The 25,068-nt window shown below is 38.1% G+C and overlaps 1 protein-coding gene and 1 long non-coding RNA gene across 3 annotated transcripts in view; one reads left to right on the plus strand and one right to left on the minus strand.

Moving 5' to 3' along the window:
• LOC128319585 (uncharacterized) overlaps window positions 1-2,392 on the minus strand; it is a 71,396-nt gene extending 69,004 nt beyond the window's left edge. Inside the window, exons 1-3 of one of the 2 annotated variants that reach the window (XR_008303051.1) lie at window positions 1,480-2,391; window positions 1,090-1,128; window positions 777-862 (exon numbers count right to left, since the gene is read on the minus strand). This is a non-coding gene — a long non-coding RNA (uncharacterized LOC128319585). Of the gene's footprint in view, window positions 1-776; window positions 863-1,089; window positions 1,129-1,479 lie in introns of both variants that reach the window. The other variant, XR_008303052.1, reaches the window with a different exon arrangement.
• Window positions 2,393-4,805: 2,413 nt separating this feature from the next.
• Window positions 4,806-12,273, plus strand: kcnj2a (potassium inwardly rectifying channel subfamily J member 2a). Its single transcript, XM_026915823.3, has 2 exons — window positions 4,806-5,236; window positions 8,343-12,273. The coding sequence occupies exon 2, from the start codon at window positions 8,600-8,602 to the stop codon at window positions 9,881-9,883; it is 1,284 nt and encodes a 427-aa protein (XP_026771624.1). The 5' UTR covers window positions 4,806-5,236; window positions 8,343-8,599; the 3' UTR covers window positions 9,884-12,273.
• Window positions 12,274-25,068: the final 12,795 nt, after the last annotated feature.

Here is a 25,068-nt window from a genome sequence, read left to right on the forward strand (position 1 = left end):
TAATAGTGTATAGTTATATTTAATGTAGTGAAATGTCCACAAGACATTGAAGTTGGTTCCTTATAACTTAGGAAATAGCAGCTATAAACAGTAATTTCCTCACAAGCCTCTCAGTATTCCGTCTTAAAGTTAATAAAGCAAAAAACACAGCTTATCACGTCGTGGAAAAAAAACAGAAAATACAAACACCCTCTGTTCTGAAGAATTTCCTGTGGCAGAAAACTTACTGTCTGTTACAAAGTGGTTTCACTGGAGTCTTCTTCCATAAACATCTCCTTACAGAAAATGCAACAACTTTACTATTCATTTATTTTTTGCCTTAGATTGTCTGCCGTACAAGTCACTGTGAATGAGTTGTTACCATAGAAACGATAACGTACATTATTAAAACAAGTGCTTTAAAAGAAACCTATAAATTTAATTACAGCCAGTGCTACTGTCATAGCTCCTATTATAGAAAATTAATCAACAGCTTCTAACCAAACTGAATCAAGAATTAAATGCTGTGGTATAAAGGGAGTTAATGAAGAGATAAGTGTTTCATTTGTGGTCTTTCTCTTAAACCTACAGTTATTTCATAGGCACAAATCTCATCACTTTAATAAATATTATATAGTGTTAATGCATATTTTTATGATACTTACAGGTCACGCCTGGCTTCTGGTGTAAAAGGTTCTTTGGGTCTGAATGATCCAGTCATATCTTTATAACTACTAGGTGGTAGATTTGTCATATTATGAATCGCAACACAAATCATGTCGCTTAGTCATGTTTACCTCCTCTCCTGTCTCTGTGTTGCTTCAGCATTCACATCCGCTCCTCTCTCGGTTACTTGTTCACCTCTTCTCCTGTCTCTTGTATCCTGTGAAATTTAATGAATTAAATGCAAACGTCTTTACAAAAGAATTGCATTCATAATCATCACTTGGTCACAAATCATTCCGAATCGGTTACACCATATGATGGTTACACCATGGACAAGCATATTATATTATTTAAAAATAAATGGTCTCATGTATGCTAAAAAATGACCAGTTTTGGTCACATATGTTGGATGCCAACATATGAGGTCTTTTACTTGGTTTATACCTTCCTCTGGTTTATACCCATCTTGGTAAAAGAAGGTGTCTGTGTGGGGGGAAAAAAAGACCAAATACCTGAGTTATTACACTAAGAAACATAGTACAAGAATATTTTAAAAAGTTTTTATATCTACATGTGTGAGGTAAAATTGGCATTGTTGTGGTTAATTGGCATCATGCAAATGTAATTGCTTTTGTTTTCTACCATAAATGTTAACATATAGCTAAATATATCTAACACATTAGCCAACATTTACAGTCAACCAGCATGCTAATCAATATTTAGTGCTGCTAAAGCTAGCATGCAAACCTGATGAAAATTTTACAATAAATTCACCAAAAGTGAATATTACACAAAAGTAAGCAAAGAAAAAGTCTAAGGGAGAGTATTTTTTACCTTTCTCAGCCACTCTCATTACTGTTTTATTAGTTAATGGTAATAGCTTACATACCAACTTACATATAGAAAGATAGCTAATGGCTAACCAAGCAAAAAGGACTAGTCCACTGTTGTGAACTATGGGGGTGAGCTATTTTGTTCAGTTTTCCTTTAATTTTGCAATTTTAGCAGTCTATTTCATTGAATAAAATAGGATTTTTCATATATTAAAAACAACCACTACTATGCCACAGAAATAAAAGCATCAGACAAATGAGGTGAATGCAAATGTAAAAGTAATAAGACATTTTGGATTATACCAAGGATCTTGTCACACCCCTGCCAGGGAATAGTGCTTTAGCCAAACTAGCAGTAGGAATTACATACCAGAGATAGTTTGAGTGAAAACAACCCACTGCTTGAAATATGAATAAGGCAGAATGTAACACTTAATATGTTGGCTGAAATAAGCAAGTCCCGCCCTCCAGTAAAAAAGAGCCAATTGCCTTGTTGGTTAAGATGTTAGCTGAAAATGCTGGCCTATCAGATTCTTAAACTGACACTAGCAGATATTGGGCATTTTTCTTCTTTACTTGTGCATAGTAGATAGAGCAATCTGAATAAATATGTTAATATAAATATGTAAATATGTTATTTGAACCAAAAGCCACACATTATTTACAACCATTTCAAATCTGTGCTTAAAACATCCTCTTGTCGATCCACTTCTGGTAAGTAATTGCCAGTCAACAAGATGGGCGCCAAGTGGACATGCTTTACAAGGACTTTGATACATACTTAGAGAAACGTTATCACAATATTTTGATAATCTGGGATGCATCGCTTAATGCTTTTCAGTCCTGTCTTACGCTCCTCAAACAGGACAAATCATGAAATAAATAAAATAAATAAAACTTCTAGCTGATGAAACAAATTATCTTAGTTTGTATGATATAGTGATTTTATTATTTATGTTTTTTTTTTTTTTTGGCTTTGTAAACCAAAGACAGATTGCCAATTGGTTGTTGATTTGTCAGATGACAAACAAAAAAGAGTTCGCTCTATCATTGGGGGATCATGAGTGTAAATCCCGAATGCACAGCCATCTGTGGGCGAGAGCCAAGGCAGCAAAATTGGCCCTGCTCTATGGTTGGGAGGAGTGGCCAGCTCTCTTTCCCCTCTCAGTCACAGTGACACAAGCCAATCATGGCCATCTGTGAGCTCATGTATGTGGAAGAGGGTTGACAGCGTTTTCCTCTGTGAGTGTTACATTGCCCTGTGACACAGCATGAGCAGCAGTTCAAAAAGATTTGTTTGGCTGGCTTGGACGTGTTAGTCTTCTCCCTCCCCAGTTTGTAGCTGTCGCATGATGGGGCAAGCTAGCAGGTAAGTGGGAATTTAGTACATGATGTTGCAATAATATCTATAATTATTAAATTATTATTATTAAATATCTAATATTTATTTGTTCAGCATTTGAAAGGCCCAATTGTTCGTCACATTTTTTGCAATAGTTTAAAAAAAAAAAAAACATTAACCACCAGACATATGTCCATTGCAGGGTGAAAGTACAGATAATATAGATATAAATAATGAGGATAATATAATGTAGGTAATTAAAGTAGGCCTACAAATAGTTTTCACTGTGTTGGTAATAGTGCGGCTTTGGTGCGGAGGAACACACTAGTAGTGGAGCATAATGCAGTTTAAGCTAAAAGGCTGCTTTACCTCTGAGGTTACAGTTACTTTACTTTTTTTTTGTAAAAAAGCATCACCTATATAATTAGATCTAAAAGACAAGCTACATGTACTTTATTTGTCACTTGGGGAACAAAAATGTACATCTTGACAGTGTTAATAGGATCATTGCTTTTACAGTCATTTCTGGCTGACACCATCCCAGTCCTCTCACAGATCAGTTCCTGAAAATTGGCAGCCCTGTGTTCATGTAGACTGGATAGCAGATGTTTTTAGGCATCTTCTGTGAACAGTTTCTCCTCAATTGGCCATGGCTTTGAGAGGACATCGGGAAATACTAAAGCCTCCAGGCCTCCACCTTGTGGTTAGTAACAGCTCTTGTCCAAGCATCGACTGAAATCGACCTGAAAGGCAAACACCGGCTCAGAGCAGACAGCTATAAATAGGCATCATTATTTATAGAGCGAACAAGAAAGGATCTAAAAATAGGTGCTTCAAAAACAGCTTCACAAACATAGTCCAATACGCCTCATTAGCTTATGATTAGTAAGCAGTGTGACATTGCGCCCTTGTTCAAACAGAAGCTGGTTAGGGCAGAAGAAAAGCAAGGTCATTCCAGATTCCAGGATAATTGATGGATCTCTTTAAAAAAAAAAAAAGCACAGCAGTTGTGTTGATTTTAATTATTATTGTACTGAGGTTATACTGATTAAAACCTTTGTATTCAGAATTAACATGCCAAACCCTGATTAGCTATTCAGCACACCGAAAGCCATTTATGATGATATTCAGCATTTTGCTATGCATTGCTTAAAATCTCATTTCATTTACTCTGAGTAAATAAACATATACTGCCATGCAGTGTTGCTAAGGAAGCAATGACAATATGTAGAACGTTCCATAAATCTGAGCAAACGTTATCAGTTTGCATAAGCTAATAACACAAATGAGAAGTAACACCAGGCCTAGGCCTATGTATTGACTGAGATCAATATAAAATTCAATAAGTTGTTCCATAGTTCAAGGTCACACCATTCTTTATCTACCAGCTACATTATGCTACTGTTTATATTTAAAAGGAAATGACAAGGAAATGTGACTTTCTCACCAATACTTCAATAAAATAGTTGCATGCATTCTGTTGGAAGACACAGTAGACAAACATTAGGCAATCAAAGGGGAAAATGTAAAGTTTGCCAATAATGAAGTGGAAACTGTTTCACCCTCCAGTGTGTTTTCTTTTTTTTTTTCTGTTTCCCATCACTGTAAATGGAAAAATGGAAAACAATGTACATGATGAACCCTGACTAATTTACAGCTAATCCAATTATGTTGGGCAGACAGACTTACTGGAATGAACTTTTTTTTTTTTTTTTTTTTTTGTAAATTAGCCCATACATTATGACAATATAAATATTATTAAGGCTTATTTATTAGACAGACACTAACTGTGCCAGAAAATTTTATTATCCTTCACAGTGTACGTAAACACATCTATGACATGTACAGAACAAGCTCATTATTGCTGTGTATGAATCCCTTTCACGTCTCCGTTTGTTCTGTACATGTCTCAACCCAGCAGATGGATTTATGCGCCGCTCCAGGTGACGTCACTACCCGAGTCTTCTGATTGGCTGGTTGAAGTTCAAAGCAGGGAGACTCGAGCCGGCTCCGTTTAGAGCGCGTTGATTGGTTGGTTGTGAGCCGGAGAGAAAAGAACCGGTCTTTTCATCTTAGCCTGTTGTAATTGGCTGGTTGTGGAGGAGGAGGTGGGGCTAGGCTGTATTTAGGTTGTTCTCATTGGCTGGATGTGAACCGGGGGCGGAGTGGACCGGTTGTGTTCTATTTAAATGGTTTTGGGAGCACAGACTGACGAACACATGAGTGTAAGCGCGTGTCAGGATCCGGCTGAGCACGTGGGCGTGTTTAGTTTATTTTATAGTAAAATAATCCGCGTTTTATACACAGATGCAGCGGACATCAACGTGGAAAGCGTCACGTCTCCTTGGATATACCGTGTAGAATGTTTTGGTTGTTGCTGTTGTTTTTTTGACTTTTGACTACCAATGACCATCAGGTAAGTCTGAATGAATAAAGCTTTTTGGGATGTTCATGTTCACCTATTCACCTGCTTGTCTGAAACTGTCATTCTCAACTCGAGATTATAAATAGAGAATATTTTAAACCTGATAGCCTACTGCAATGTAGAATTAAGCTTTTCATACAAAAATATTTGCTTTTTTCTTTTAAAACTAAAACAAAAAATAATGTTGCAAGCTGAATATCCAAATATCCTGCAAGCTTTGCATGCAAAATAGGAGGAAATGCATTATTTAATTATTTTGCTATTTGAAAGCCAAATTAGGGGGGAAAAGATGCATTAATAGGCTATGCATAGCACGCAAAATAAATAAATAAAATAAAATAAAATATGAAAGTTCATGCCAGACACTGTAGTAAATAACCACCAGGATTGAACAGGGAGGGAGAAGGAGCTCGGAAATGCGCTGCACGAGAAAAACGTGCTGAGTGTTTCTTCTGCTTTGCACCTGTTGGAGCTCATAGGACACTTTCGACTTGGACGTTTCCAGAGCGGATACATTCCTGTGCAATCACAGCCCAAAAGAAGAAAAAAAAAAGCAGAAGTGGTGTGGATTTCTTGTTATTAGGATCGAGTTAAGCGCGTTACGCGGTCACTGCGGTGCGCTTTGCGCTTATTTGGAGAGAGCGCACTTGTCGCACTTTCTTTTGCTCTTACATTTCTTAGCAGACAGCCGGCAGGATAAGCCACATGTTCGTGGCAATGTTGACTCACTCATACATAACTTCTTCCAGGCCAAACTATGCATCATGTGTTGTTTTAGACACGTTTTTTAAAAGTGATGCATAAGAGGTAGATCCCTCTCCCGTAATTCCTGAAAATAAATTCCCAGTCACAGAAAATCGCCTTCGATTTTAAAAAAAGAAAGAAAAAAAGAAAGAAAAGTAGGGTTTTTAGGTCACATTTTCCACTGTGTGTCTCTGTTCCACGCTATTAAAGTAAACACTCCTCCTAGACATAAACATTGTTATATTACATTTCATTTACTCAAAGAAACAGTCCCATCTGTCAATCTGCCCGTGTGCATTGCCAGGTATTTGATCGTTTATCCAGTAGAATATACTGTAGCATTTCCATTTCCAACCATCAGATTTCAAAGGCAGCTCACTTTTATCTTTGTCACAGATCATTCTGAATCACATTTAATCCATTAAAAAGCTATTTCAGTTGTGTTTGCTGGCTTGGACCCAATCAAATCAGTGCTAAAAACCATGCTGAGAGTTATTTACTACACTCAGAAAGAAATCGTAGTACTAAACTGTACCCTCAAAGATACATCTTTTGTACCTTTAATATGTATCTTTCATATGGAAACTTGAATATAGTCTACCTTTAAAAATGATTTAAGTTATATAATCTCCATTTCATTAGAGGAACACAACATGCATCTTTCTAGGTGAAGGACACAACTGACGTACCTTTGAGAGCATCACCCGAGCAACAGGAAAAAGTACAGATTAGTACAAATATATTGTACGAATAAGCAAATCTTACATCTAGTCATTTTATTCCTTCACAAAATCAAATTCTTCTCATACTTTAATGTTCTGGAAACATAGAATGCATCTTATCTCTTAGCTGGTTGCTGTGGGATCGCGTTAAAAACATGTTGAGCAGACCTAGGAACATAATGAGTGATGCTATAGCGCTCACAGGCCTAGCCCTACACAGCTGAGAGAAGATGAGGTCCCGGTGGATGAGCTCTCCAGTCCCATCTGTCTCACCGCTCTGCTCCAAGCAGAAAGAGACGATCACAAACTATTGCTTTCTGCTGGAGTTTGTGGAAATCAAATTGGTTTAAGATTTGCATTCATTATAATACGTGAAATATCTCTGATTAAGCCACTGTGCTAGACTGTTTAGAAAAGCAGCAACCAGTATCATCAGTAAATGATAAAGTGATGGATGGTTCAGTGCTGGTTTACACTTAGCTGCTTACTCATCTAGCCCACTTACCACTGTGGAATGATGGTGATGAACTCATCCAAACTTGGCTACCAAAACACAGCCACAACTCCACCTTGATGAGGACCGATCTCAGGCATGATATGGACCAGCCCAAAAATGCTGCACTTGGGCCAATTCCAAATTCTCCAAATTTTATGAAAACCTTAACTGTGCCTGCTCATAGTTCAGGCTCTATTGTCCCATAATCCAGTTGTCATTGCCATAACTGGTCCTTATTTTGCCTGAACTGAACCATATTTGGCCCGGAATAATCTGCTATCTGGGCAGGCCGGCATACTCAAAATAATCTGTTTTAGAGTGTGGTTGGAAAAGTTTCCAGGACTCTGCTACTGGTTAGAGAAATCCAGCCAGTGTGTACCAGTGCACTGGTAAAGGATGTAGTCATGCAAAACATTTTCCATCTTCCCCGACTGTGTGATTAGCAAAGTATGTGAAAATGGGCATTAATAATGCACCAGTGAGCAGTAAGGCTGGTGGAGCGTGGAGCGAACAGGTTGACAAATACACTGGTGGGGCATTAAAGTGCTGCAAGCGACTGCTGGAAAGCAGCATTGTGCTTCAGGGAAAGTAGAAATTCCTATCCATTCTGCTGCTGAGGCCATAATTGCAGCAACACATTTATTGTTTGTTCCACAGGTGGAACTGTACAAAACCATATTAGACAAGCGCAGTCAGCAAATGCAATGTAACGCTGACGTGACATAAGCCAGATTTTCCATGGGATCTCAAGGAAGCACTATGACCTTGAGTCAAATGTTGAAATTGTCTTATAACTGTAATGCTGCCAAAAATTACAGAGCAAACCTTTACCAACTACCTTACAATCTCTCAGCTCTGGGGAATGGGAGCTAAAGTTACTCATTGTTATTTTATTCAGAACCAAATGAAATATTTTTGGCACATTCTGTGGTTCTGAACTAACCTAAGAGATTAGTCAGAGTCCTCACTGGCTTCGTAGTAGGATTTTGGTTTTTTTGTGTATCCTGTATCAACATCTGTTAAGATTGGTTGGTATTAGTTCCAACAGACATTTAACCCAGTGTTGGTCTCAAATGTTGCAATATATTTAGCAAATTAAAACTAACTGTCTGCCTGCATTTCTTGTTTTTGTTAGGACAATTCATTGATGAGAACGAAGGAGCAGATGAGAGCAGAGTGATCAGCGCACACTAGGCCCTGCAGACCTTTCTGTCAATCGAAAGGTCTAACTGGAGCAGAGTGACGCCTGTTGCGTCCGGCTGTAAACAGTCCCACCATTTCCTTCTTGTGTTGGTTTCCGTGAGCGTTTCAAAACTGTTTCTCCAACGCTTCTTCCAGAAACTCAGACTGTTTTCCAAAGCAGAAGCAGCACAGCCCTCCCAGACAGAGGTGATGGGAAGTGTGCGGGCTAACCGCTACAGCATTGTGTCATCAGAGGAGGACGGCATGAAGTTGGCCACTATGGCGGTGCAGAACGGCTATGGAAACGGGAAGAGCAAGGTGCACACTCGGCATCAGCCCCAGAGCAGGTTCGTCAAGAAGGATGGACACTGCAATGTACAGTTCATCAATGTCAGTGAGAAGGGTCAGCGCTATTTGGCTGACATTTTTACCACTTGTGTGGACATTCGCTGGCGCTGGATGCTTATCATCTTCTGCTTGGCATTCCTGCTCTCGTGGCTGTTCTTCGGATGTATCTTCTGGCTGGTGGCCATCTTCCACGGAGACCTGGAAGGCAACAGCCCGAAATGTGTGTCGAATGTGAGCAGCTTTACTGCAGCTTTTCTTTTCTCCATCGAGACGCAGACCACCATTGGCTATGGCTACCGCTATGTGACAGATGAGTGTCCCATTGCCGTCTTCATGGTGGTCTTTCAGAGCATCGTGGGCTGCATCATTGATGCTTTCATCATCGGTGCAGTCATGGCCAAGATGGCCAAGCCTAAGAAGCGAAACGAGACATTGGTGTTCAGCCACAATGCTACCGTGGCCATGAGGGACAACAAGCTGTGTTTAATGTGGAGGGTTGGCAACTTGCGCAAGAGCCATCTGGTAGAGGCCCATGTTCGGGCTCAGCTCCTTAGGTCCCGTACTACAGCAGAGGGGGAATACATCCCCCTGGACCAAATAGACATTGATGTTGGATTTGATAGTGGCATTGACCGTATCTTCTTGGTTTCTCCAATAACCATCGTCCACGAGATTGACGAGGACAGCCCATTTTATGACATGAGCAAGCAGGAGCTAGACAGTTCAGAGTTTGAGATTGTGGTGATCTTGGAAGGTATGGTGGAAGCAACAGCCATGACAACTCAGTGCCGTAGCTCATATCTGGCCAGCGAGATCCTCTGGGGCCACCGCTTTGAGCCAGTCCTGTTCGAGGAGAAGAACTACTACAAAGTGGACTATTCGCGCTTTCACAAGACCTATGAGGTGCCCAGCACCCCGCTGTGCAGCGCCAGGGACCTTGCAGAGAAAAAATACATCCTTTCCAATTCCAATTCCTTCTGTTACGAGAATGAGGTGGTGCTTCCGAACAAAGAGGAGAAGGAGGAAGGAGACGGGGGTGGACTGGTGCCCACGAGCACACACACTGACACTGGCTCAGACTCTGACCACAATCAAGCCAATGTTCCCTTAGAGTCACGGCCACTGAGGCGAGAATCAGAAATATGACTGTATAGGCCTCCTGTGAAAAGTTTAGTAATTGCCTGTTGATCAAATAGGCACATTGAGCTGAACTGAGGTCCTGAGGGGATGCAGACTTAAGCTGACGGTACAGCTGCAAGGAGAGGTTAAGAGATGAACTGAACAAGAGCGTTCATGATGAATATATCCAGTTTATAAAGAGGCATTGCACTGAAGATGAGTGCACATAAAGGGGTGGGTGGGTTTATCCAGTTATGCAACTCTACCTTTTAGACCATTGCTCTCCGATGGCACACAGTGGAGAGGATGTAACTGCTATGTAAAACTTGAAAATATCAGGCATGTCTTCCTGTGCATTTGTCCAGCAGTGGCCGATTGATACGAATAGGCTAAAAAAAAGTGTTTTAGTGATGCACGAATGATCTCAAATCATGTATTGCGGTTTATACGTATATGTTGTGGAGAAAAAACAAAACTCTTCCTGAGAATAATGTGTGCATGTTTACCTTAATTTATGCGTATTACATAGCCAAGCATCTCCGATGTAGAAAATCTTTACTTGCCAGATAGGGCAGTAACCTCACGAAAGCTTTACACCTGTTCAGTACAGACAGATGTAAGTATAGATAAATACCTGTGCTTATAGAGTCCTATCATGTCATATAGATATACAGAAGTCCAATTTTTAACATAAGAATGATGAACATTGGCTAATCTATTATTTAATGTATTACCGTTTCTACCAACTCTTGTTAGCATGATTCCAAAGGCCTCACCTGGGGTCAAAAGTATCCCTGAAATAGTCCTGTTGGGGACTTCTGATTTAGATGTGTGTGTGTGTGACCTGTGGCCACAATACAAACAGTTTACTTGCTATTAATGTAACGAGTAGTTTGCTCTGCGTGGGTCATTTGGGCTTAATTGCAGGCTTGGCAGCAGGCTCAGGAGCTGGGGGAAATGCAAGGAACATGCCTGTTTACAGTGGTAACTCCCACAGGGTCAGACCGGTGTCAAAGCCAGACACAGCAGTCATCCCATCCACTGGGGAAGAGAGAGTGAGAATGCGCTAATGAATGTTTTTCCATACATGCTGCTATGTTGCATCTTATAATAGGGTTCTGGAGAAGACTGAAATATTCTAAAGAGTATTCTAAACAAGGCATCAAATTATTTTAAAGAAATTAGATGTAGGACTATAGTACAAATTTTTTTTTAATATTTTGATGGGATTTTGGTTTTGTTTGTTCATCATTAAACATGCTTATTTTATCAGATATTTTTTTCATATACAAAGCCAAATGTTTTTAAAGGAAAATATCACAGAGATCATAAGAAATAAGAAGGCTACAGGGTAGCCTCTTTGAAAAACTCCTTATCCCCTAAACATCAGTGTTATTATATTATATTATATTATATTATATTATATTATATTATATTATATTATTAGTGCTGCATAAGTAAGTGTTCCAAGGTTGCTAGAAATGTGTAGATTTGCATACAAGCAACTTGTATGAATTCAAAATATATTTTTTTACAACAAAACCTAAATGTTCAATATGTAAAACTGCACTGTATTATGGCCTTGAGATTTAAGGTAGCTAATCTTTGTAGAATTGGATAGAAACAGCACTGTTATAGATGTTCTTACCCCTACAGTGTTTAGTTTTTTTTTTTCATGACATTTTAGACAGCACTAAGGTCTAGCTTTACCTGAGGAACTGCAGTTCAACCCTAATGGCTCATTTACTACATGCGCTGGGTCGTTGAAACCTGTAGGACTGAGTAATTAGACCAAGATTACGTCACCAGCACTGAGCTCAGGATGGATCATGACCTGAGATTTCATGTTATCAGCCGATGTCATGCTAACAAACCAGCCTCTCTCCATGTCAGGAAGTTTTATAGCAGAGCAAATATTCTCCAATGCTCTCTAAATGGAGATAATAATATTCAGATCAACAAATGGTTGCTTAAAATAAAGCTTTACACTCAAAAAGCGTACAAATCAACAAGAATCGGTATCTGCTTTTGTGTTAGCTTTGCGTTAGGTTGGGTATTTTTTTACATTTGTTTTTTTTTTAATATTATTATTATTTCTGTGCATTTATCTGAAAAAAACATCACTAGGTTATTTGCCAGAATCAATAGGCCTGATGAATACTGACCTATCAAACTGAAGAAGCCCTTCTCAATGACTGATGGTCTGTGTGCAGTTTCTCCTTGGTTTGTAAATATCCCAGTACTTTTTGCAGTCTGTTTTTTCTATCAGTCTTCCTTGTACTGCAAAAAACAATGGAATGTACAGATTTTTATATTATGACTAATATTATTGAAGTTATTATTATTGTTGTAATAATTATTGTACATACTATTTTATTTCTGTTTTTCAATAAAATATGAATGAAGAATTAAAGGAAGTGTTGCTTGACTCTCACTGTGTGCTTGTAGATATCATATAATCCTGTAGACTAGCATTCCAAAGTATTGGCTCCCCTGAAATCCTTATAACTTCTTATTTTGCCATATTTGTATTGGAATTATCCATGTACTGTATGTTTGATTGGATAAAGTTCAAAAAGCTTAAGGTTGGCAATGAATTAGACAACTGTTATTTTAAACATTCACCTTGGACATTAGGCAGAATAATCTCAGACAGCGTCAGTACCTCTCTCTTCCTTTCACACTTTTTGCGTTTCTCTTTCTGCTTACCATTTCACTTTATCGGAAGAAGATGTGATTACAGATGCAGGATTTACCTTCTGAATTTTTTTGGTTTTGACCAAAAATTTTCCTGCTCCTACCATCATAAACAATAGACAAATACTATCTTCATACCTATGCACTCCTCATGTGCCTCATGCTTAACGTAAAAGGCTGTGGTTTTGCGCTCGTGAGCAATGTGCTGTGTAATCTTCTGTCATTATGTCGAGGTGAGAAGTCCCAGGACGTTCATGAGAGGAAATGGGGCTCATTTTGAGTATTATGAGCTGACTCTGGCTCTAGTCGCTTCCCCTGACAAGCTCAGGCTGTGATTCATGTTTTAGTGGAGTGATGGAAGCTCGATGGAAAAAATCGTCCTTCACAGGATAGCACTATGGACACTAATGTCAACTTAAAGAGCCTGGACTTCTGAAACCAATGGAAAGAGGGTAACACAGTGTGTGTCTGTGTGTGTACGTATGTGAGAGATCGCTCCTTTATTTGCTAATAGTCATTACAAGATCCATTAATAAGAAAGATGGACAGGAAAAGTACAAGGAGAGGATGGAGAGGGAGACAGAGGAGAAGGCAGATGGTTTCTCTCAGCCAACGAAAATATAAAATAATTTCCATTATATAGTAAATCTTTCTGATTGCTTTCGCTACAATCATTTTACTTATTCTTTCATTACTTTAAATATTTAATTTCCTTCCTTCCTTACTTTCTTACTGTCTTACGTGTGTCGTAATTTGATGTGCCTTTGTTTTATCTATCTATCTTTCTATCTAAAAACATGACAATATCTGTATGTTATAACTTTATTTCTGATGGTTATAATATATGTATAATTTTTATTGACAGTAAAAATATAATCAGATAATGAAATGAGAAATAAATGTGCTCTGCATCTTTTAGGCATGTGTTTCTTATGCATATTATTAGCTACAGGAGAAAGTAAATCTTTACTGTATAGACACTAGAAGAAACAGCCTTCCTCATACATGCTGCTATGTTGCACATTCTCAATGTGGTTTTAGAGAAGATGAAAACGTTAGGATATTAAAGAAGTCAGGTTATTCTTGGATGTAGGTCTATACGACAATTCAAAAACTTGAAAAGAAAACAATTTAAATGTTTTTGTTAGTTTGTTTGTACACTTGCTTGCTTGTCTGTGTGGAGCTTCTGCGCATGTTGTGATGTGTCCGTGTGGGTTTCCTCCAGGTTTTCCAGTTTTCTCCCACCTTCCAAAAACATTCAGATAGGTGGATTGGTATGTCTAAATTGCCTCTAGGTGTGAACGAGTGTGAATGTATGTATACATGGTGTCCATTTCAGGGTGTATTCCTGCCTTGTACCCAGTGTTCCTTGGATAGACTCTGGATCTGCTACGACCAGGATCAGGGTAAATCTCTTAATAAAGATGAAGGAATGAATCTTTGATTGTGTTCCATTATGCATTATTTATTGTATCAACTGTTTTCCTCATAAATAAGTAATTACTATGGACGTGCACACAATGCCTTAACAAATTTACAGGTAGAAGGGTAAACTATAACTATTATTATGCATCAGTACTAGAAAATTATTCTAAATGTTTGATGTATCAAACATTGACATGCCCTAATAATCCTACATCCCTACACAGTTTAGAACCCTTCAGGGCTCTTCAGTTGTCCCTCTCGGGGGGACACTTCAAGTCCATTCTAAGTAGAACCCATCTAAGAACACTTAAATTATTACAACAATCCCTTAAGGAATCGTTGAAGAACCCTTTTTGTTAGGATTGTTTATGGAGTATGTGTTAACTGGTCAAGTGTTTGGTACAAACTCCAGATTACTGATAATTATTTTCTTTGTAATACCTAGAACCTGTCAGGGTTTGGTACACTCTTTAATGGCTCATTGGATAATTAAGGGTTCTTAACACCTTCTGACCAATCAGATTTGAGAATTCAACAACAATTATAATTATGTGTAACTTTTACAACTTGTAATTATGTATAATTATTGTACAACTTTTAATTATGTATATGTAATGGCCTCCTAAAACAATTCTACTTGGAGTTCTACATGGAAAATTTAAGGTTTACCCAATTGGGCCAATTTAAGGACCTGTAAGTGTTCTAAATTTTCTACATGTGTAACTACTTTAATATTGAAGGCTTGTGACATCATTCACTGTTAAATTGCAACTTCCACAGAATTCACAATTAATAACAGAAAAGTGAACGTTCTTTGTAAGTCTGTTTTTAGACAACTTTGGACGACTGTTTATAGCTACTGCAAGTGATAACAGGAACTAACTTGTCTCATTGACGTTACATGTAACTATAAATGGTTAAAAGTATAAAGTATCATTCAGTAATAAATTCAAACCTGTAATTTGATAATTGATGTGGTATAAGCAGAATAAACACTTCAGGAAGTGATGTTCTAGGGAAAAAATTCAGCTTTGGGGTGGAGCAGCTTTATGTCAGGCCATACAAACATCACAGCACCCAGTCGTTGATTATTTTCCTATAACAGCACACCTTGTTGTATTTTATTCCTTATGTAAATGTTTCACACTGACAAACTGACTTTCACTTTGTAGCTTGATGTCTCTAGTTTCACAGGGAAAAAATGCATGGCTCTCACTCAAACTGCAGTGAACAGTGACGCTCTAAAGGCAGTGGTGAACTCTTTCCGCTGATGTAATGACTGCAGAAAAGGGCAGTAGGCACATTTGAAGGTTTACACTGTGAGTGTGTTCTAGGAGTCTATGACATTGGGCTTGACTGTGTACTAGTCATACTGCTCTATTGGTGGGAAAATATACATTCGAGCGTCACCCTTTTCCGGTCACACCATTTAATATTCCATTTATTTATTGAATTATTAATTTAACACGGTGGCCAGGAAAGGCACACTGGGGCAGTACTTCCTGCAGGAAAGGAAGAGTAGTGCACATTGTTAAGTGCCTTAGAGAGATTAGCAGGTGGTGAGTTTATGCTGTTCTACACTCACCCCACCCTCGACTTTAAGGCCCTTTATGGGAGGCAGCCTGTCAAGCTTGTTGGAGCTTTAGAATAAAGGCAGTTTTACCGCAAAGCTAAATTTAACCTTTTTTTGTGAGTCAGGGTAAAGGGTTCAGGCTCTCACACAGAAGACTGAAGAGTACTAAAAATCCAAAGAATTCATTTTACACAAATAAATTACATTCATTTTCCAGTGAAATTGTGCTTGTGAAAAAAGGCACGTTGAATGTGACACCATCTATCTGAATCTTATGCAAATTTGCCAAAAAAAAAGTGCCCTGAAATGTATTTTTAAAAAAAGGTCTTTGTTTCATTCAGCAAATCGTAGTGCCTACTAATGAAAGCTGTATGGAATAGAAAAGCTTTTCAGGTGGTGTGCAGGTGCTACAACCACAACATGCCTGTTTGATTATTCTATTTTTATACCAAGTTTTCAAGGAACTGGTTTTAGGAAACAAGCGCAAGGATAAAATTCGTCAGTCAGCCGCTCTCGTGTAACTGATGATTTGTCCTCAGTGACATCTTTTTTTTGTTTCAGAGCTTCAATACGTCACTAGAACTTTAAACCTTTCTGACCAGCTGTGATCAGAAGCAACAGTAAACAATGCAGGCCTGAGGGGCTTCCTTCACCAAAACAACCACAAAACAATCCATTCTCTAAACTATAACCGGAAAACACCCTTCTAAGAAGTGTGAGTCTGGGAACTGCTCTGTCACACACTTGGAGACCTTCTGTGATCCCTCCACTGTTGTGTCTGTCTGGATCAGGTGGTTTCCTGCTTCACACGGACCGTGCAACCGCAACATCCCAGCTTTTCAGTTCAGAGTTTTGCAGATCACATCAGTTCATGATTCATGAGATGATGAGACTTATATCAGTGACTGATTCTCTTATTGAACAAGCTGGTAAAAAATGTTCTTAGATTCTTAATGATTCAGACTACTGGACCATGCCGAATACACAATATAAGATTAATCATCTCTTATTCTCAGAGTACAATTCTAGGAGAAAGGCACACACTTCCTATGAGGCATGTGAAGTATGCTGCCAAATTGTTGACAAAGTTCCCAGAATGGCAGCCGCATGTACAGTATGAACATGTGTAGATAACTCCACCATGAAACACATTAAATATGGTTATACTGAAATTCTGTGATTCTGGTGCTAATTTATTGTCTGCCATGGTGATGTCACAGATACAAATCACAATGGTTTTTAATAGCTGAAAAAATGTCTACAATCTCAAACATACAGTAAGTGATAATGGTCAGGTTTCACTGTTATCCCTTAAAAACAAAAGAGCAAGAGATTATTTTCTCACGCACCATTTTCCAGCAACATTCAATGTCATGTTAATGTTAATAGAGGTAGAGGTAAAGGTAGAGGTAGGTCAGACGCTGTTGAAAATGCTGGACTCAAACTTACAGGATGTGATGCAGGCATTGGCAGAGACTCGGCTTGGCGAGTTAGCAAACTATGAGATGACAAGCACAATGACGAAGAAGTGGTACAGATGAGGGCTGAATCGTACTGGTGAATATCACTGAGGGTAATGTAGGAAACTGTTAATACACCAACATGCTGAAAGAAGGTTAAACTAAAAAAGTCAACTCAGAATTTATTACAAAATAAATCTTGCATGCTTGGAAAATTACATTAATTATCAAGGTTAATATGCAAATCGTTCAGGGTGGATTTTCCCTTTAAGGAACCAATCCTCTAGACTCTGACTATATTGTGCCCTCAATGGAAAATGGAAAATCACCATTAATAGTGCAAATTAGTACAGGAATAAGTCTGGCCTTAAACACAAATTAGACTCTTCTGTGGATGTGGTGAAGGCTGGAGTATTTTACTCACACAGTTATACTATTGTATACAACTTTCCTCTTCAGAAACATGTCTAGAAACTGGAGTGGAGACTCTGATTGCCACTTCCTTCCTCTACATCTGTTCATTGTATGGTGTAAGGGGTAGTGTTATTGGTTCCTTAACATGAGTCCTCCTGCTGTTATGGTAAGGAGAGATCCAGTGTCTAAAGCAAGATCTAGAGATGGAAAATGTAGGCTCAGTCTTGACGTTCAAGTGGGGAAAACGGGAAAGACATGATAGATGTGAAAAAAGTGGACTGCTCGATTAGTGACGCACAGAAAAAGGTATGTGTCTGTCCTATTCCTGGTATATTTCTGCATATGCGCAAACACACAAAGGTGTGGCACCATCTGTTTATATATCGGATAAGAATGTATTTGCAGAATATTTGACGTATTTATTGGTTCAAAGTATTTATGGACACAAAGTGACATATATCTATTACTTTAGATTCATTCACTGATCTTCAGTAAGTGCTTTGTCCTGGTCAAGGTTGTGGTGGAATGGGCATGAGGTGGGAATACACCCTGGACAGAATACCAGTCCATTGTAGACCACCATGTACATACACATTCACACTCATTCAAGCCTAGGGGCAATTTGGCATATCCTGTCCAACTAGTGGCATGATTTTGGGAGGTGGAAATTTTTTATTATTAATTCTGCCTGAATTATCCTCCCAGAGATGTTATTTGAGGCCAGAGAAGGGGTTGTTAATTGGAGGAGACAGGGTTTTGCTTGGGGGTGCTAGTTGTCACTGTGTGCTACCCATGTGACCAAACTCCTGGGGAATGATAATGGGAAACCAATAAGCTATAAACATTAGAGCTATTTCAGTGGAAAAGGTAAAAACAAAAATCAATACAAGGTATTTAACTAAAATAGTGTCTTTTCTGGCAAAACTGAGGATCCTGCTTTTTAAGTTTCCATAACAGACTTTCTCTCTAACTAATAACTTTTAGTACATTCTCCCATCTGCACAGTTTCACAGCATTAAATCAAAACTAGGGAACATAAATATTTAGTTCTGACATAAAACTATGATATACCTGTAAATCGTGCATGAAGCCAGATGATACCTGGACAATTTTTATACTTGACAGTCCAAAATCGACCTAATAAAAAAATGGCCATGGCCATTTTGTAGCTGAAGACAATCCAGGTACATTCCACTAGAACATCATGCTTACGAGTCTAATGAAGGAGAACACTATTTATGAATTAATTATGAACCCAGTGATGTAGATAAAGTTGAGGAACTGTCAAAGCCAGAATTCCCCAATGTTTTGTAGTGTTTTCAGGGACATAGTGGTAGGGTTTGTTTAAAAAAATGAGCCTTCTGGTTTAGGCCACACCCCACTTTGGGTTTAAAGTTGAATACAGATACAGATGGAGATAGTATCATCATACCCCTACTTTCAACACAAATGCTCCCTAACGGACAACTGAAATGAACTTTGGTGTCTTGCTTTTTCTTGTTGTCTATGCCTTCCTCCAAATGCACATCATTTCACCTACACTCATGGCCAGATATAGCTCTGATTGACAGGAGCTGGAACCGGGACATGACCTTGACCTGGCTACAGTAACAGCCAGGCAGAATGGACGGGAGAATAGAGGAGGCCTTGGGCAACTGTTTTTTGGCAGGAAACCTGAGCTCCACACCAGGCTTCAAACTTTGACAAATGTTCCCCAGCCGTGCCCTTTTATACCAGGCAGCTCTGGGAAAGATGGCTTGGCCTCACACATGAATGAGAGCAAGAGTTATCTTTCCTTGGGGCCACCCAAAACATATCCATATCTAAAGAAAAAAAAATTCTAAATCTAACTAAATTGGAAGTCAGGGTGGAAGCTATACATAACATTAGCTAGCATACTATAGAGGCCTACTGGGGCAAGATGCATGCTGCCCTATGCTTGCAATATGAACATTTTGTTTGTGGGAGTGAACAGTGGGCAGGACGGTTAACGAATTTACATCTTCTGTATTCATTTCATACACTGACAATGGCAACGGGAACCACACCTCCTCTATCACACATAAATATTGATTTAAAAAATCCAACTGAACATACATTATCAAAATGAAATCTATTAAAAGTGTAGGTTTCAGTCTTTTACTTGATTAGAAAGATTAGCAAGTTAACTCTACATTGCTATGGAGCTAGCTACTTCAAGTCAAGTCAAGTGGAGTTTATTGTCATTTCAACCATATACAACCAGTTAGTACATAGTGAAACGAAACAACGTTCCTCCAGGACCAAGGTGCGACATAAGACAAACACAGAACAACACAGAACTACAAGGGACTACATAAATGTATACATAAAGTGCACAAGTGCAAACATGTGCAGACAGCACAAGACTCTACAATACAATGACTACTGTGTCTTTGGAGTGCAATTATTAACAGCCAGAAACCATCGTAATTACACCAACTGCTTATAAAATTATAACATATAATTTCAATAAAGCTGTGATTGAAAAATTTGCATATCTAAAAAATCAACTAGCTAAATTTCTTTACAAACGAGGCAAAGTTAAACAGTATGATCAAATAAGGAAATTTGTTTGACTTTTTTTAGGCTATTCGTCGATGCTAGGGGGCTGACTTTTATACCAGACTACATCACTTCTATTCTCTTGTTGAAAACTGGCATACATAGTTAGTTTGTTCAAGTTTCTTAAAGTATTGTCGAAGATCAACTGCAGATTATGGGGAATAATCTCAAAAGTCACTAGATAATAGCCTATAGCATAAGTCAAGTGTGTTTCGACTTAATTTTGTTTGAAGCTGTCATAAAGGTTGTCCTGCCCCACCAAAATCTATAATCATGATCTGCTACCTGCTGCTCACATCTCAAAGATATATTACACTGCTCTGAATAAATAAATCATCCAACCCATAAGCTGCCAAAACTTCAGAAACAAATGCCGACATGCTTTTTCCTAATTAGCTCTCAAGTAATCCTGGATAAGGTCACTGAGATGGCTATTGTAAATAGGGAATAATTAGGTATTTTTCCATCCATCTGGCCTACTGAAATACTCTTGTCTGAAATATCCCCTCTTGTTATAGCAGTAATATTGTTTACATCAAGCAGCTGTGACATTGGATATGAGGTGCTAATCCAGGTTGCTAAAGACCTCAGATCAAGAAACTAAGTGTGGATATAATCTACCTGATGACTTGATATTTGATAATCATAGCCACATGAACATGTTGTTGAAGATACTGCTACCTGCCACTGCGTAGACTGTTAAATTCTGGATACTGATTGGTCAGAAGGTTAATTGGTTAGTTTTCTATAAATCGATTAGTTTTCTATAACAGCAGCTCTGACAGTAGTGCAGCTGCAAATCACAGATTTATATGTTGTTGTTCTATAGTAATAACTTACACAGGGACTTGTATGATGGACACTATACATAAACTTATTTTTAAAAAAACGTGTAATTGTTTATATGGTTAAGTTTTTTGCAAGGAGACATTTATATAATGTTTACTGAAGGAGACTGAGTCAGAGGTAAAGATATAACTTCAGGTTTTCTAACACAGGAAAGTCTTCAGGACTGGAGTTTGCTGTTTCTGGTTTCTTAGTGACATGACAAGCTGCATTTCTTTGTTGTACTATCTTCAAGGGAGGGAAAAAAAGAGTGGTGAAGAAAAAACTGTTTACAGGCGCTATGAGTGATTACAGGAAGGAGCTTGTTTTGTGAACGTTCCACAACATTAAATGTCACTATAAATGTATAATAAGTGTGACGTAGTAAATAAAAAAATTGTTAGAATTGCCATATTGCTATGGTATAAAATGAATAAAACACTTTGTGCTGTTATTGGAAAATCATCAACTTCAGGGTGGTAACAGTAACTCCACATTGTGTTGGACTACATCATACCACACTGTTGATTATTTTCCCATAACAGCATGCCATATTGTGTTTACATATATTTTGGATTATTAAATTTTAAATATTAAATATTATTAATTTATTAAATTATTAGACTTATATTTGATTATATATACACTGGAGTATGTGCTTGGTCCCTGTCTATTATGGCAGCATGCTATTATATCACTTTCTCCAAATGGTCCAAATAAGATGCTAAAAATTCAAAACATGCTTGGAGAATTTCTTGTATAGCAGATGTCTGACTGAAATATCTCAGGCCCTTTGTGTGTCTGCTGTAGCCACAAATGGAAACTGGAAAATTCCAAAAATAGCACAGGAAATAATATTAGCATTACCATCATCCTTCTTCATTTAGATCAAATATTGATAGAATTAGTGATGGAAAAAAAGGAAATAATTGCCTTGCAATGGCTGCTGTGCATGGTTCCACCCTGAGCATCATATGGACTTACACAAACATGTGGTTTGGGCTTTAGCCTAGTGTTCTGAAGCTGCACTATCTAAACTCCTGAAACGCATAACACACACCAGCCAACATGCAGGGAAGCCATTAAAGAAAGGCCATCACCATCAGCAGAACCATCATGATGATGATAATGGAGCTAGATCATTGTGTTAATTTGATCTTGGCCACCCTCAAGCCTTATTTTAGACCATGACACATCCTTACTCGATATTGAGAGCCCACGTTTCAAATCAAATCTCACTCGTTTGTGTGGGTTTTTTGTTCTTTCTATAAACAAAAACAATGACACCAACATTCCCGCAGCAATAACATGTGGTTAGTGTAGTCCAGGGAATGTGTTTGTGTGTGGTGAGGACTGCATTGCCTGGCAAATTGACCACAAGATTGCACAACTGCAAAGTCATGTCTGGTTCAACATGAAATGGAACTGCCGTTGGACAAAAAAATGGGTTGTACAGTTCGGTAGTGGTTTCTCCCACAGGAAATAAAAGGGATATATATCAACTAACAACTTTAATTCATCTTTTCTAGTCATGCAACCTACAGTTAGATCATTCATTCATGAGTTAACATGATTGTTTCTGCTTAGGAGACCCATCTGATGGCCATATATACAAAAATCATTCCTTCTGGATCAATGTGAAAGGCAATGATAGAAATTCCAGCTGTCACTCTCTGTCCTCTATGAGTCATGACAATGTGTGAGCTTCCCATACAAAATGGTTTCAAAGTCTTACTAAATATATCCCATTCCACACAGCCTACAGATTGTTGTTTTTAGATGGAAGCTTTTTTTAGGTGGCAATTCTGTTTAAATATAATTGCATGCTGAATGGGGGTTAGCCATTTTTAGTTTCATTACCTGTGCACTTTAGCCTCTTTTTAAATTTTTTTTATTATTTTTTTTGCATTATATTAATGGTGAAGTGCACTATGGGTTTCGAAGCTGCGTTGTAATTTCTGCTCAGGTGTTTCAAATAAAAACAAGCCATACATGGTTCAAGCTTTCTTTACAGGTGCTGTGCAATCAGTTTCTATTTCCTGGTCCATTTGCTAGTCATGGTACTTGGCGCGTGGAGCAAACAATCACTAGAAATATCAAAACCATCAGGTGCCTGGGGAGGCTGGGTGGTGGAGCATAACGCTAATTGGGTCTGACCACGTTCTTGTAGTGAATAAAGCAGTCTAATAATAACTCGAGACATGAAACCAGTGGCCCAGTGGCAGACTACTGGGCAGTAAATCTGGTCTGAGTCTCATTTGCAGGGTGTGTAAGCCATGGGCAACGCCCTGGATAGATGTAATCCTACAACCCATCAGTGTGGGTGTGTTTGCTGCATCAGTGAGTGGAGCTGTGAAGGTCAGGAATGCTCAGAACAATGGGAAGAGCTTTTTCTGTCTGCTGGAGCTAGCAGTGCTTTCGACTGCGAGATAAACTCAGGATACGTTTAGCTCAGCAGTTGCAGTAGTAGCTGCCAAAGCTAATCTGCTCTCCCAACAGTTATCCTTTTGTTATATAATCAGCTGTCTTTCAAAGACGACAATAATGATGACAAGAACTGAAATAGATCCTGTTCAAATTCTTCTTGGTGCAGATTGTATTAACCAAAAGAACAGAAATGATGGTAAACATCAAGTAGCTCCTCTGTTTTTTTTTATTGCATAGCTTATTATTATGTATACTACAGAGCTTTTGAATTCTTGACTCTTGATTGGTCAGAAGCTACTGATTAATCTTCTCGAACAGCAGCTCTGATAGCCGTGCCAACTACAAATGAAAGACTTATATAAATGTGTTCGTTCTAATATGTTATCATCTTTATGTTAACAGCTAATTCACAGGGGCTTATATGGTGGACACTTCACATAATCCATTACTAATAATAAATGGATAGAACATTTGTTGTTATTTAATAAAGAAAAACATATAATCATTGATATGGTGAAGTTTTCTTTGAGGAAACATTTATTGAATTAGCATTTCTGGAAGGAGTCTTCAGTATCAGCACTTTGTAAGAGTCAGAGGTAAAGCTCTAACTTTAGTTTTTTCCTCCATGAGAAGTCTAAGGATAGGGAACTTTGCATTTTAGGTTTATCTGTAACATGAAAGCCAATAAGGACAATGATGTTCCACAACTTACAACTAAATGTTACTATAAATGGATAAAATGGACAACCTGTTGTTCTGTTGTTTGTTGTTAAATTGCTGTGGTAAGATGACATAAGAGGAATAAAACACTTCAGGACATGCTGTTATAAGTCACTAATCAGCGTCATGGTGCTAACAGTATCTCCGCTTCATCACACCGCCCCATCATTTACTATGCCTTTAACAGCATGTCCCAAATTTTTTTTTCTTATGTAACTATTGATAATTTCCCATGCCTTATTGCTCACAGATCACATGCTTAAATCATTGAAGGAGTGGCATCAATTGTAATCCACTCTTTACAAAATTATTATCAATATTTTCAGCAGACTAAGAGTGATAGAGTCAGTTGTAATACCCAAAGTGGTTACACCTTTAGTTAATCTAAAGATACTCGTTGCATTATATCAGTAAAGATAGTAAGTAAAGATAAAGATACTCGTTGCATTATATCAGTTTTTTTAACTGTTAAACTGAATGCAGGTGTTTAATTTGGCAAAAATGGTAGATGTAAGAAACAGGAAATGGGAATATCACTCGAATTATTATTTTTTTTGTTAAAAAAACATACTTGTACATTTCTTATGTTGTTTTTTTAATGGCCCATTTCACATCTGAAAATGGCCATGCTCACTTACTGACTTAACACTTAGATAAATATCAGACGAGTTCCTGACACATACAAATACAAAATCTCAGTGAACACTCTTTATGAAAATGAAATCTTAAAAATACAGCATTGAATATACTAGATTACTAACCTTTCACGCTAACTTTAAAAAAAACAACTCACTAACGGAAGATTGTACCAATATATACGGCACTAAATGACTATATACATTGTAGGCCTGTAAATTTGGAAAATAAAATTTCAAATTCTACACTAAATCCACATGGGTACAACAGTAGAGCAGTGGGTAGTGCTGCTGCCTCACGACTCCATGGGCACCAGTTTGATCCTGAGCTGTGTGAAATTTCTCATGTTTCCCTCATGTGGATTTTCTCTTGGTTCTCCGTTTTCCTCACACCTTACAAACGCATGCTGGTATGTAGATTGGCTATGCTAAATTGCCCTTAAATATGTGTGT

Source organism: Pangasianodon hypophthalmus, chromosome 12, assembly GCF_027358585.1.
Source record: "Pangasianodon hypophthalmus isolate fPanHyp1 chromosome 12, fPanHyp1.pri, whole genome shotgun sequence".
Taxonomy (NCBI): domain Eukaryota; kingdom Metazoa; phylum Chordata; class Actinopteri; order Siluriformes; family Pangasiidae; genus Pangasianodon; species Pangasianodon hypophthalmus.